At 39.4% G+C, this 13,508-nt stretch overlaps 1 protein-coding gene across 5 annotated transcripts in view; it reads right to left on the bottom strand.

The window, feature by feature from the left end:
- LOC126180278 (protein retinal degeneration B) overlaps positions 1-13,508 on the bottom strand; it is a 589,076-nt gene that overhangs the window by 155,437 nt on the left and 420,131 nt on the right. For all 5 annotated transcript variants that reach the window (XM_049924680.1, XM_049924684.1, XM_049924682.1 and 2 more), the window contains one exon: positions 13,325-13,487. In XM_049924680.1, coding sequence (XP_049780637.1) covers positions 13,325-13,487 — 163 coding nt within the window. The remainder of the gene's footprint in view (positions 1-13,324; positions 13,488-13,508) is intronic.

Below are 13,508 nucleotides of genomic sequence, written 5' to 3'. Positions count from 1 at the left end.
TGTACAAACATACGGAGACAATCACAGAAAAGATTAGAAAACGCAGACTACAATTCTATGGACACCTATACAGAATGCCATCACACAGGCTGACCAAACAGATCTTTGACTGGGTAACCACTAGAAACAACAAATGGGTGGCAGAGGTAGAAAACGACCTGAACCAGCTCAACATAACAGCAGACACAATAAACAACAGAATAAAGTTCAGAAACATCATTAAGAAAAGTAAACTACATGAGATACAATGCGACAAACGAACAGGCATAAAATGGACCGAAGAATGAAAGCAAGATCACAGCCAGAAGATGAAAGAAATATGGACAACCAAAAAGGCAATCAAGATGAAGCCGAAGACACGAAGCCGACAAGAAGCATGGACAGAGGACCAGAAACAGAAACACAGCGAGCGAATGAGGGAAGTTTGGGCAGCAAGGAAGGCAGCAAAAGGAACTGGCCATGTAGTTTAGTCCAAATGCGCTCTTTAAGGGCAAAACACCAATAATAATAATATATATATATATCTAAAAACAAAAATGATGTGACTTACCAAATGAAAGTGCTGGCAGGTCGACAGACACACAAACGAACACAAACATACACACAAAATTCAAGCTTTCGCAACAAACTGTTGCCTCATCAGGAAAGAGGGAAGGAGAGGGAAAGACGAAAGGATGTGGGTTTTAAGGGAGAGGGTAAGGAGTCATTCCAGTCCCGGGAGCGGAAAGACTTACCTTAGGGGGAAAAAAGGACGGGTACACACTCGCGCGCGCACACACACACACACACATATCAATCCACACATATACAGACAGACACAGTCTGCTTGTGTCTGTATATGTGTGGATGGATATGTGTGTGTGTGCGCGAGTGTATACCCGTCCTTTTTTCCCCCTAAGGTAAGTCTTTCCGCTCCCGGGACTGGAATGACTCCTTACCCTCTCCCTTAAAACCCACATCCTTTCGTCTTTCCCTCTCCTTCCCTCTTTCCTGATGAGGCAACAGTTTGTTGCGAAAGCTTGAATTTTGTGTGTATGTTTGTGTTCGTTTGTGTGTCTGTCGACCTGCCAGCACTTTCATTTGGTAAGTCACATCATCTTTGTTTTTAGATATATTTTTCCTTCGTGGAATGTTTCCTTCTATTATAACTATATATATATATATATATATATATATATATATATATATATATATATATATATATATATATATATATAATAGAGGGAAACATTCCACGTGGGAAAAATATATTTAAAAAGAAAGATGATGAGACTTACCCAACAAAAGCGCTGGCAGGTCGATAGACACACAAATAAACACAAACATACACACAAAACTCTAGCTTTCGCAACCAACGGTTGCCTCGTCAGGAAAGAGGGAAGGAGAAGGAAAGACAAAAGGATATGGGTTTTAAGGGAGAGGGTAAGGAGTCATTCCAATCCCAGGAGCGGAAAGACTTACCTTAGGGGGAAAAAAGGACAGGTATACACTCGCACACACACACATATCCATCCGCATATACACAGACACAAGCAGACATTTGTAAAGGCAAAGGCAAAGGCCCAAACTCTTTGCCTTTACAAATGTCTGCTTGTGTCTGTGTATATGCGGATGGATATGTGTGTGTGTGCGAGTGTATACCTGTCCTTTTTTCCCCCTAAGGTAAGTCTTTCCGCTCCCGGGATTGGAATGACTCCTTACCCTCTCCCTTAAAACCCATATCCTTTTGTCTTTCCTTCTCCTTCCCTCTTTCCTGACGAGGCAACCGTTGGTTGCGAAAGCTAGAGTTTTGTGTGTATGTTTGTGTTTATTTGTGTGTCTATCGACCTGCCAGCGCTTTTGTTGGGTAAGTCTCATCATCTTTCTTTTTAAATATATATATATATATATAATTTTTTTTTATTTTAACATGACAGACTATGGTTCACAAAGTGCCAAATCAGACTCGTTTATTTGGTGTGAGTTACAATTGCTGCAGTACTGGACAGGCCTATTTCATTTTATCTCGCAGACAGTGACAAAATACACATAGTGAGATTGAGAAACCACACGAGTCTTGGGTACTGTTTGTATTAACAACTGTTTCAGTATTAGACAGCGACATTTAATTTTTTCATGCAAAACATTTGATGAAGTTTGATGAGGTAATAGATTCTCTCACAGGAAGGAAAGCATGCTATGTAAAGCTGTAGCAAGGTTAGAGAGAAAAAAAAGCTAGGACTTGAGGATTGAAGAAATGTGTACTGTCTTGCCCGTCACTTGTCTTCATTGGTTTTGTGTATCCTATATTTAATTTTATGTGAAACACAAAAAAAAAGTTATTAGCTAACAGGTAATAAAGAGTGCAAATTTTCTGAAGAGTTCTTGTTCTCCGGGTTACAAATAATCTCATCCAATATTAATAGTGAGGTGTTTTCATTTTTTTTTAATAAAAGAGGGGCTGGATGTCAAACTGGGAACAGGAGAGGCACCACAGGACATTTTAATTTCCACTGTTCTGAATATAGTTTGATGGCATCCATTACAAAATATTAGGCATTGGAGTTCCACAGAGCAAAATACGGTGATGTGCAATGAAAGAATGCTGTGTAAGAGGTGTGGCACTGCATTTCGGCACACTTACGACCAAATAACATGCCTTACATTTCCTCGAACACATGTTTTATATCAGACTCTTCTGAAAGATGTGCACCACAAAATGAACATATTTTTGAAAAGTCAATGTTTTTTTTAATTTTTGGCGTCCTACCTCAAACACTCAAGGGGGGGAGGGGGGGGGGGGGGCACCACTATTTAATAATGCCGCGATTTGCAAAAATGAGCCAGTACTGATGCACAGAGCAGTCTGAGTTGTTGTTGGGAGGTGGATAGTTTCCTCATGGGCCATGTTTACGTTCAGTGATTTTGTGTTTCCTCTTCGTTTATTGCTATCATGTCAAATGAAAACAAAACAGATTTCTGTGGCCGGGAGTTATCAAGTGGATTAAAATACATTCACATAATTATGGAAGGCTAAAATATGTTATTAGTTTCAGATTTTGTTTTATTTCCATCTTTCGTACAGTCAAGTGCTATTCGTCTTGCAGAACAATGAAGTTATTTTTGTCTGTCTGCTAAAGAAATTTGGCTTTTATCAATCTTTTCCGCCGAGGCACTCAAACACATTTAATTCTATTCAACTGTTCATTGCATTAAAAAAGTGCATCTTTTCATCTTCTAGTACATATTGCATTATGCCATAGTGAAGAACCAAACATGAGATAATATAGTACTGGTACTGCAAGAAAATTTACATCCGAATCTGGACATACGAATGTGCACTGTAAGCCGAATTATGCTTTCTAGTATGGTTCACGAAATTCCGATGCTCTTGGAGTATCCTCTGATGTCTTGTTTCTTTTATGCTGTAATGTAAGATCTTTTAAGGTTTTACATGTACAAACATACGGGCTTCCTGCATCATCGTAGCTGCGCTCTCCAACAGTTGCTGAAGTGAACCTATTAACAGGTCACAGGAAAATATTGCAAATGTATGTTTGAAAAATGTTACTTTCCAAGTAAATTTCCTTTTATGCTAGCTGAACTGTGTGCGAGAATGTACGATGAATTTCTTAAATCACAGAGCGTTTGACTCTCATTGAGGACGACCATTTAGAAAAATTTCGAGCCCAGGTCAGACATTTATGTCATTATTAAAAATTTTACTAAAAAAATCAATGTTATATGTGAAAGTTTAGCTTCTCTTGCAGCTTATTAATTTTTATGACCAATATTATATGCGAAAGCTTTGATTTTCTATGTATATGTATATTAACTTTTCCAATTTGTGTATATGCACTACTTAACAGTGATATTAGTAATGGCTAACTGCATCACGCATCTCGGCTCTGAATATCCACTGTCATCGTCTGGCAAAATCATGTGACATGAGCTATGACTGGCTTACAAAAGCACTTTGCAATCTCGATTTCAAAGCTTCAGAAAGTAACATGGTGTTTGCTGGAAGTCAAATTTATACTTTTGTGATACGAAAATATGCAGCGTTCATGTTGCTGCACATTAAAGATCTTTCCAAAACTTTTTTTTTTACTGAGTTTGGTTTTCTAAAGAGCCGGGAAATTCCACACCGGTGTATAATACCATAACCGTTTAAAGGATTGATAAGTTTTACTGTTCCAAGGAAAAGTATACTGTCACTTAACATGGAAAAAGTGTATTTTGACCTGGGAGGACATTTATTTTTAATCAGGAAATCCGTGAAAAATCCAGGAATTTTTTTTTTCTTGTGCGCGTGTACACGCTGGACTACCACTTAGTTTATCAGTTAAGATGTATGGGCATAGGCAGAGGGTATATGGTTTCAGCACAGAATATCCTGTTGTAGAGTATGCTCTACAGGATGACAGTCATGACCTTGTTGCCTGTCTCACCACTCATTCAATCTGGATTCTTCTCCCTGACACGTTTCTCAGACCTCAGCAGGTGGGAACTGGTATTATGTGTCTTTGGTTCTCACCACCTACCTGGCCGTAATTTACCTTAATTTCTTAGCTCTCGGCATTCCTTTTCAATAATTATTCCTTGCTTCACTTCCTTTTAGTTTTTTACATCTTTTATTATCTGACCTGTCTGTTTTTCCCCAGCTCCCATTGGTACCACACACAATACACTTAGCTATCTGCTCTTATTTACTTATGCACAATGTTTTGTCAGTAATTTCTGCCTTGCATATTAATCTATCTTTCACCTTGAAGCTCTCAGGTTTTCAAATCTCATCCAGTGCATTCCCAACAATCATCCTTCCTTCTCATCCCTTCAGCCAAGTCTCCCTTGACCCGGGGTTCTGGATGATTTTTATGAATTCTCCCCATTTCCCAAACCTCACTATTCATTTTCCTTCACCTCTTCCTTTCCTTTCCTTTCAACCCTTCTGTCAGAAGATTGAGCCACTGGCTCTGAAATCTTGCAGAACTTAGTACATTTGTGTGTGTTTTCTCCTCCCACCACAAGGTGAGTAGTTTTTTTAATCCATCCAACTAAATTATATTTTTACATGTATTTTGCGTAAGTGTAGTAATCTAAATTTTAAAATGGGACAAAAGATGTTTCCATTTAAATACAACTTAAATCTAAATTTTGAAACATTACTATTGTCCAACATTTTATTTCCATGGGCATATTGCCCATCTGTATTCTGTACATTGAATGCATACTGTCTGTAATTTCTAACCAACTTTTTCATTTATAAGAATGTCTTCAGATGCCACATCATGATCAACATGACCAGGCCCCCCAACACCTGCAGAAACTGGTGTCACAAATGAGATCCCCGCACCATCACCATTTGGTCCAAAGACAGACTATAATTTTGTGGCACACATTTTCTACAGTAGCCACATTTGATGCTAACTGGCTGGAAAGAGAAGAGATAGGGTGACTGTGCTATTTGCACATAGCATCACTGCTTGAGGTCTCTGTGCCACTCACTACGCAACTGTCGGCAACTCTTTGTGTGACTGCGGGCAACCTACAATCAGCACATTCTGAGCCTCCACACATCACAATCAGCTACTATTTGTTATGAGATGTAGTCACAAGTTTACTGCCAGCATGTGGTCACTGCCACACTGACATCAAGTCATCAACAGTAAGCTTCATTAAAGCACTGCTTTACAGCTGTTGAACTGCACTGCTGAGAATGCAAAGCTGTCTGAGTAGGGAGTAGTATTTGTGTGTCTATGTATTTTCACATGTGAGTGTTTACTATTTTTTTGCTTGTTTTACTTTTTAAGATGCCTACTACATGCTCTCAAATGGAGGGAGCTGCAGTATCGGTTAGTGCAGATCCCCTTAAAGCTTTGCCGCCTCAGTGGCCCTTGCCCTTAAAAAGTAAGCAAGCAAACAAGTAAAACAAGACCTGCCATTTGATCACTTTATGTATTCCAGCAACACTTGACAATTCCATTATGTATGCTGAAACTACTTCTCTCATATTGTATTCCAGTGTGATTAATTATTTCCCCTGCTATTAACTACACATCTCTGTTTCCAAGGAAGGTGTCAGAAAATGGATTTTAACAAACATGAGTGATGTTGACTGAATCTGTTCTTATCTTGATGTGTTTTGACTGAATATTATAAGTCTAAAGTTGATTTGAGATCTACTGTACGATCATATGTAGACTCAATTACGCCACTGTGCAGTGTCAGCAGCTTTGATTTGCGTGCCAAAAGGATGATCTAACCAATACTTTGACAAAAAGGGGCAAGTTTTCACTGTGTTAAGCTTTCCACTCTCCATCAGTAGACAGGGAAATATTCTGAGGCACTTTGCTAATATGTATCATACTTCTGTCCTGCAGTCAGATAAAGGGAGAAATTGTGCACTCCCTGAAGAGGCAAAGGTGATGACTGTGAATGTGTTTATCAAGGGGATAGATCTGCAAATAGTTGGAGAAACATAGGAAGCTTTGCCCCCATCTCCACACGAATCTTTGTGCCTTGCACTGCTGAGGGACGCATCTAGACATTTTGTCTCATTCTCCTTTCAAGTGAATGATTTTTGTCATATGCTCGCTATGGAGACAAATTTTAGATGTTGCAAGTGCCAAGAGAATACAACTGTTGTCAAACCACCTCCTGTTCTCACTGTAGATACGGTCGCTGAAGTCCTAACTGTGACTGTGTATGGATAAGATGGTGGAACAGGAACTGGTGTAGCTGTCACTATCATCTCCCCTTAAAATTAGTTAATCCTGTTAGTGTCCAGGACTAAGAGTGGTGGCAAACATGATTGTAGAAAGCAACAGAAATGGAAAACCAGCAAGAGTCATGAGAGACCTGAGCACTCAGGTGAGCCTATTACTTTTGGTCTCTGGTGATAAATATGTTTTAAAGTTGCCGTGCTGACACATCAGTGGATCAGGTGCAGAAAATATTATTCCCTGGGAATAGTCTGTGTGCATATGGAGACTGGTAAGGAAAAACATGAATTTGACATGGAGATGCTCAAAAAGAGTGGACAGCATTTCAATGTTGTTCTTGGGTATTATTTTCATCCCACTTTCTGGGAGCTGTGGACTTACAGGTGCAAACTGTCCAAATGGGTGGTGTGATGCACTGGTTTGGCAGCAACAAAACTACAAAGGCTACCAGTAATCCACAGCAAAGGGGCTATTCCCTTTGTTTATGCTACAATATGTATTTTATCCCTCCGTTTACACTAAAATATCTATCTTAGTGTCAAAGATATGCACCCCAGAAATCATACGTGATAGACTGGAGGGACTGAAACACAAGAGTTCACAGGAATTATCTTTCTGGTAGAGTCCCTCAGCAGTAATGGAGTTCTAGAGAGCCACCAAGTCCATGCAAAAATAGGAATTTGCTGAGCTGAAAGTATTAACACCCTGCCACCCAGCGACACCACAGTGGTGTCATGAGCAAAATAGCGGTCAACAGCTGGTGACACCACAGGGGTATCATGTGCATAGTATTGCTCAGTGGCTGGCGACATCACAGTGATATCATCAGCATAGTATCACGCAGTGGCCGGCGACAGAACTTTAGTGTTTTTTGCATTCTGTTGGTGTTTTGTTTAGGTAACAATAAGTTACACATGTCAACAAGTTTTTTGTTTTTATAAGTACTTATGCCCTTTCATTATAGTAGACGAAAGAGACGATATGATTATTTACGATGAATGTGTGGAGCAAAACTTGGAGGTTGCCACTACATCGCATACATCTGATCATGATCCAGTTGACAGACTCTCTGGTCACATAAGGCAACACCAACTAACAGGCCTATGTATTTCCAAAATGAATAAATGAAAATGAAGAAACTGCCACATATGTTCCAAAACAAAAAACAAAAGAACAGAAAACTTAATATGCAAGTCTTGTGGTGTTACATTACATCTTGGAGACAGTTTGGCTGCATATCATATGAAAGAGAAATATTGAGTACCAAAGACAATGCAAATAAACAAAATTTGTGTTTATTTACATAAATATATCTTCAAAATTTCATGAAAGTAGGGCAACAGGGTTGAGAACTTATGAGAACTAATGATGAGTTTAGTAAACATAACGATTTATTATCTCCCAATAACATCAATAATGGCAAGCAACAAGCCAAGTAATCCAAATTAGCACTGCTGGCACCAAGCAAATAAATTTGTACGAGATGTGCAGACATCAAAGTATTAATGGAGAAATATGTGCTTCTGTGTGTGCTTAGAAAATTTTGGGTCACAAGAAGTAATAATTCCACATGGAACAGCACTGGTCAGTGTACAAGAAGCAGAAGCAATAGATGGTGAACAGTTTCAGACAGAAAAAACTGTCTCAGGAAAATTCAAGGGTCTGTTACTGCGTCAGAAGACAAAGAAAGTGACCTGAATCCAAGGATATTTTGAAAATATTTACTGAAGATGACAAGTCACATTGTTGAAATATTGTGCACAAATGATGCTGATATCTGGCAGAATATCAGGACATCTCAAAATATCAACATATAGCTGGGAAAGCTGAAGAACCACATCAAGAGATTCTATGGGGAGGAGATGTACCAAAATATCAAAAATCTGGACAAGTTTCAACAGAGGAAAGGGAAGATTCCAAATTATGTCTGTTCCTATTACACCTTCACCTGTAAATGGCAGCTTCCTTAGCAGCTGCCCCTTGGTCTATAGCAGGGATATGAAAGCACAGAAGAAGGATGGTAGTCGCACAATGATTAACCTGAGTGGCTAGCAGTTTGATGATATCACTCTGAAAGTACTCAGCAAAAGTCTCTACATCACAATGATTCCTAGAAATGTGACCATTTCAGGTTTCATTAGTGCAATTGAGCAAGCAGCCAACACACTTTCAGCAAATGTGGCTGCCACGAGACCTGCAGGGCACTAACCAAGACAAAGCCTCCAAAAGCTAACATCTCATTCTCAAGAGACTCCTGGGAGACAGCATCATCATAATGTTGCCAAAGGGAACTCCACAGTTGTTTTGCAGTAGGCTGATTACAATGAGGAAGTATGTCAACTTCTGGAGGACTCTGCCTACAGACTTTTGAAACATGGAACTATGGACAAAGTGAAGAAGACAAGGGCTCTCTTGAAGGAAACCAGCATTTCTGGCAAGGTCATTAAATAACTATGATAGAGAGCACTTGTTCCATGTAGACTACGTGGGCTGCTGACAGTCCACAAAGAGGGTGTGTCACTGTGCCCAATTGTTAACAGCATTGGTACATCAGTGTAATCAACAGCCTCATGCTTGAAGGAATTATTTGTTCTCAAATGTGGGGAAATGTATTCACTACATCTGCAACTTTGAGGACCTGCAAAAAGTCACAAGAAATTACATATTACAGAACCTAACATAATGGTCAGTTTTCATGCGGTATCCCTATTCACAAGAGTGTTACTGACAGACTCAATGTAGCTGATGTAGAGAAATTTGATAATGTACCTATTCAGTCATACACTGACATCAACTTATTTTCTGTATGAGGGCCAATATTCTGATCAGACAGAAGATGTAGCCATGGGCAGCTCCCTGTCTCCAATGGTTTCCGCAGGATTGGTACACCTGAGGAGGTGATATTAGAGGCAGTTAAATATAAGCCCGTATGCTTCTTCAGGTATGTGGATGATAACTTTGTGATCTGGTCTCATGGAAGAGATTCTGGGACCTCTTAATTCATGTCACCCAAATATTAAGTTGACTGTGGAACTGGAAAAGGGTGGCCAGTTTCACTTTCTGAATTTACTTGTCAAAAGGAGAGCAGGTGGGTTATTTGGCCACAGCATCTATCGCAGACCTACACACACTGATTTATATCTGCAAGCCAGCAGCTGTCACCACCCAGCACAAAGGAATAGTGTTCTGAAGACACTGGTCCACAGAGCATCCATTTTGTCAGACCCAGATAGTTTTGTAGTAGAAATAGAGCATCTACGATGAGTGGTCTGTAAGACAGGATAGATGGCCAAGCAGATTCAGAAGGTCCTTCAAATAGCCACTCCACCACGTGATCTAGAAGCAGAGTAAGATGAAGCAAAGACTGTGGTGTACCTGCTCCATGCAGGATCTATTTCTGCCAAAATCAACTGGAGTCTCAGGAAGTGTAACATCAAGTGTGTGTGTTGTCCACATACCGCAATAAGAGGACTACTGGGAAATATGTAAGATGACCTGAGACTACAAAAACAATGGCTTTATAATATATCTTATCTTGCCAATATGGCATGCCATACATTGGACAAACAACTAGGGCAGTGGACATCAGATGCAAAGAACATCAAAGGCACACTGACTCGATAGACAACTAAATCAGCCTTTGCCAAGCACTGTCCAGAACGCAATCATTCCAATAATCATGATGACATGAGGGTTCTTGTACAGACCCCCAGATATTGGGACAGTGTTTAGTCTATACAGATAAAACTAACAGAAAGCCTCTCGAATCATGACTCTGGATATCAACTCAGTAGAGCCTAGAATCCTGCACCAGAGTTGCTGAAAATGCAATGGGGGCAGCAGCAGAACTCCACAAAAAAGAATGCCACAGGACGCTTCTAGTGGAATCCGAGTCCAAAACTGCACTGGACCAAAAACAGAATGCTAGTGTACAGACAGATGTACTAGGTCAAAGAGGAAATGCCTAAGAATGTTTCTAGTGGAAGTGGACTGCAGAGGAAATGCCAGGAATTGCACTGGACTGAAAAGGGAAGGACAGCACGTGGATAGGTGCACCACACTGAAGAGCGAACACCTGAGGACACTGCTAGGAGTGGGTGGCATACGGAACACTTGGAATGTCCGCATGCCAAACTGCCTCAGGTAGCACCTTATGAAGACAGTGAGTCACGGTGTCGAAATATTGTGCAAGAATGACACTGAATCCAGCAGAACACCCAACATCTCAAATTGTCAGCATTCTGATCTCTGTTGACTTACACTTCTAGCTGATGGTGTCACAGCACATTTATTACATCTGGCTTGAAATCAGCAACTCACTCATGCATCATTTCTACATAGTTCATTATCAAATCCATTCTACTCAGATACAATGAGTTCTAGTACTGCATCTTACCAGTGTCTCCTCCCTACACACAGGTCTCTGCTGTTGGCAACCTTCCTCCATTGTTTCTCCTTTTCTATACTCATGTTGTCACTGTCTGTGTTGCAGTTTTGTTCACTATTTACCTGTCACAATGTAGCACCCATTACAATACTGTATGTGCCATGATCACTGTGCCACTTGTCAGTGTAACGTGCCTCCTACTCATTAAAAAGGATAAGTATTTTTTCTTACTCTTAGAGGTGAACCTGTATGGGCAAATGTCTGTATTTTCATTTAATGCTCTTGTATTTCATTTACACTGAACATTGTGCCTGTATCCTTTAAATTTATGGAGTCATTATCCCACTTTTGAGTTGCATACTCAAAGCATTCAATTGTTTTCTGCTACACTAACAGAAAATGCCATTGCCAAGCTGCAATCTAACATTGGAATGCAAGAATGATGAGATGTAGTGCCAGAGAGGACGTGCTGTCTCATTGCCTTAACAGTCACATAAATGAATTTAGTCTATGACCCAATATTGGTGTCCTGTCTATAGTGTACCTGTAAGCACACTCAAAAATAACTATCATCCTAACATATAAGTTACTTTGTCAAATGCCTTAACCTGTGATCTCTGGGCTAAATCTCTTAGACTCGTCTGATTTTCTGTGAATTACTGACCTCATGTTAAAAGTGAGATGGAAGCCAAATATAATACACAATGTTTTTGTCCTCCAAAACCCACCATGGACTGAACAGGTGGTCACATCTCTGAAAACCTTTCATAAAAATGTATCCTCTTACAGTGTGCCCTTTTCTCTGACACATTCACTAAACACCTGCTTACCTTTTTACTACAGACTTGTGATCAAACCATTGTTCTTCACAAATCAAGTTCTGCTTTACTTTCATGTCCATCCTGATACTACCCATATATGTCATTTTTTTGTGGTTCATCCTTCATTAACTCAAAAAAATTAAATCACTGCTGTGAAATTTAGTCACTCATGTTAAGCTTCCTTATCTTTGGGAAACTTGTTAGCTTAGTTGACATTTATTGTTCAAAACTGAATTTTTATTTAATGAAGATCATTTACAGGAATTAGTCCCACAGCAATTGTATTTTTCTTCCCGTGGCATCACATTCACAACCTTTTAAACGAGTGATGCATATGTCTAACTGTTGTTGCTAGTGTTACTCAACTGCTGCAGACAATGACAGCCAGATATGTAATCCCATCTGGCAAACTCAGACAGTCAGGCCTTTGTTACCTCTAACTTGAAGTTTCTATGGTCCACACAACCCCTAGCCACTACATGTGGGCCTTATGAAAGGGGGAGGAACCAGACAGGTTGTCTAGCCAGTCTGATCATTATTTTAAATATTTTCTTGTAATGCTCAAGTATAATTCATTGTGACCTACATGTCAAGAAGGATTGTCACTTCAGCAGGGGTGGGTTTGTCTCTGTAGATCATCATCCTCTGACAAATGTGTCCACTGTATGTCTATAGTGGGTAGTCAATAGGAAGTAAATGACAGTTGCCACTTGGCGTGTCAGTTTCAAGATGGATGCACTCTCTGGCAGCTAGTAATGATGTATCTCTTTTCCTACACATTTCTTTGTTACTTCATTCTGACGAAGTTAGCTTCATCTTTTGGCCACTGAGACTGGATAATGGTATAACAGACTGGACCTGGGCATCGACATCTGTATTCCATACACTGAATGTACTTTTTCTTTAACTTTCATCAAGTTTTTCTATTTTTACAGAAGCCTTCAGATGACTACATCCTCCACCTTACTAGGTGCCCTCAATACCTGTACATTAGTTCCCTAGTATTTTACTATCCCTAATTTTTCTTTTCTCTTCAAACAGAACATCCAATGACAACTTACTATGAAGTCAAAACCAACTGTAATACTATTTGCATAACATGAGGCTGAGAAATACAATAAAAATTTCACAAGAAACTTAAATCAAAATCTGAAATTTAACTTTGTCATGTGATCTAAAATCACCTTCAACAAAGACATGTTATGAGGAAATTAGTCATAAAATGTTTCTTTCAGCGTCAAGGAAAGATGTTTACGAGAAACCACCTGTGCACATTTAAAACACAAGCAGAATAATTAATGATATTTTTCAAAAAATAAAACTTCCACAAAGAATAAAACAAGAAGCCCATGAAAGCATCTATCATACAAATAAAACCCAAGTATTCTGTTTTATAAATAAGTGTTAATTACCTGGATAGCACTCCTAAGGCCTCAGTACATACAGAAGGGCAAGAAACCAGTTTTATAGCAACACGCCCTATCAGGGAAGGGTAGTGCTGGCGCATTACTGATTCAAATGCACCACGGAATGTTGTAATGTCAGACTTTTTAGCTGCTAAATCTACATTTGCATCTGAAACAATAACAAGAAATT

The sequence above is a fragment of the Schistocerca cancellata genome, chromosome 1 (assembly GCF_023864275.1).
Source record: "Schistocerca cancellata isolate TAMUIC-IGC-003103 chromosome 1, iqSchCanc2.1, whole genome shotgun sequence".
Taxonomy (NCBI): domain Eukaryota; kingdom Metazoa; phylum Arthropoda; class Insecta; order Orthoptera; family Acrididae; genus Schistocerca; species Schistocerca cancellata.
Note: the sequence above shows the minus strand (reverse complement) of the source record. Positions and strands in the feature narration are given on the sequence as shown.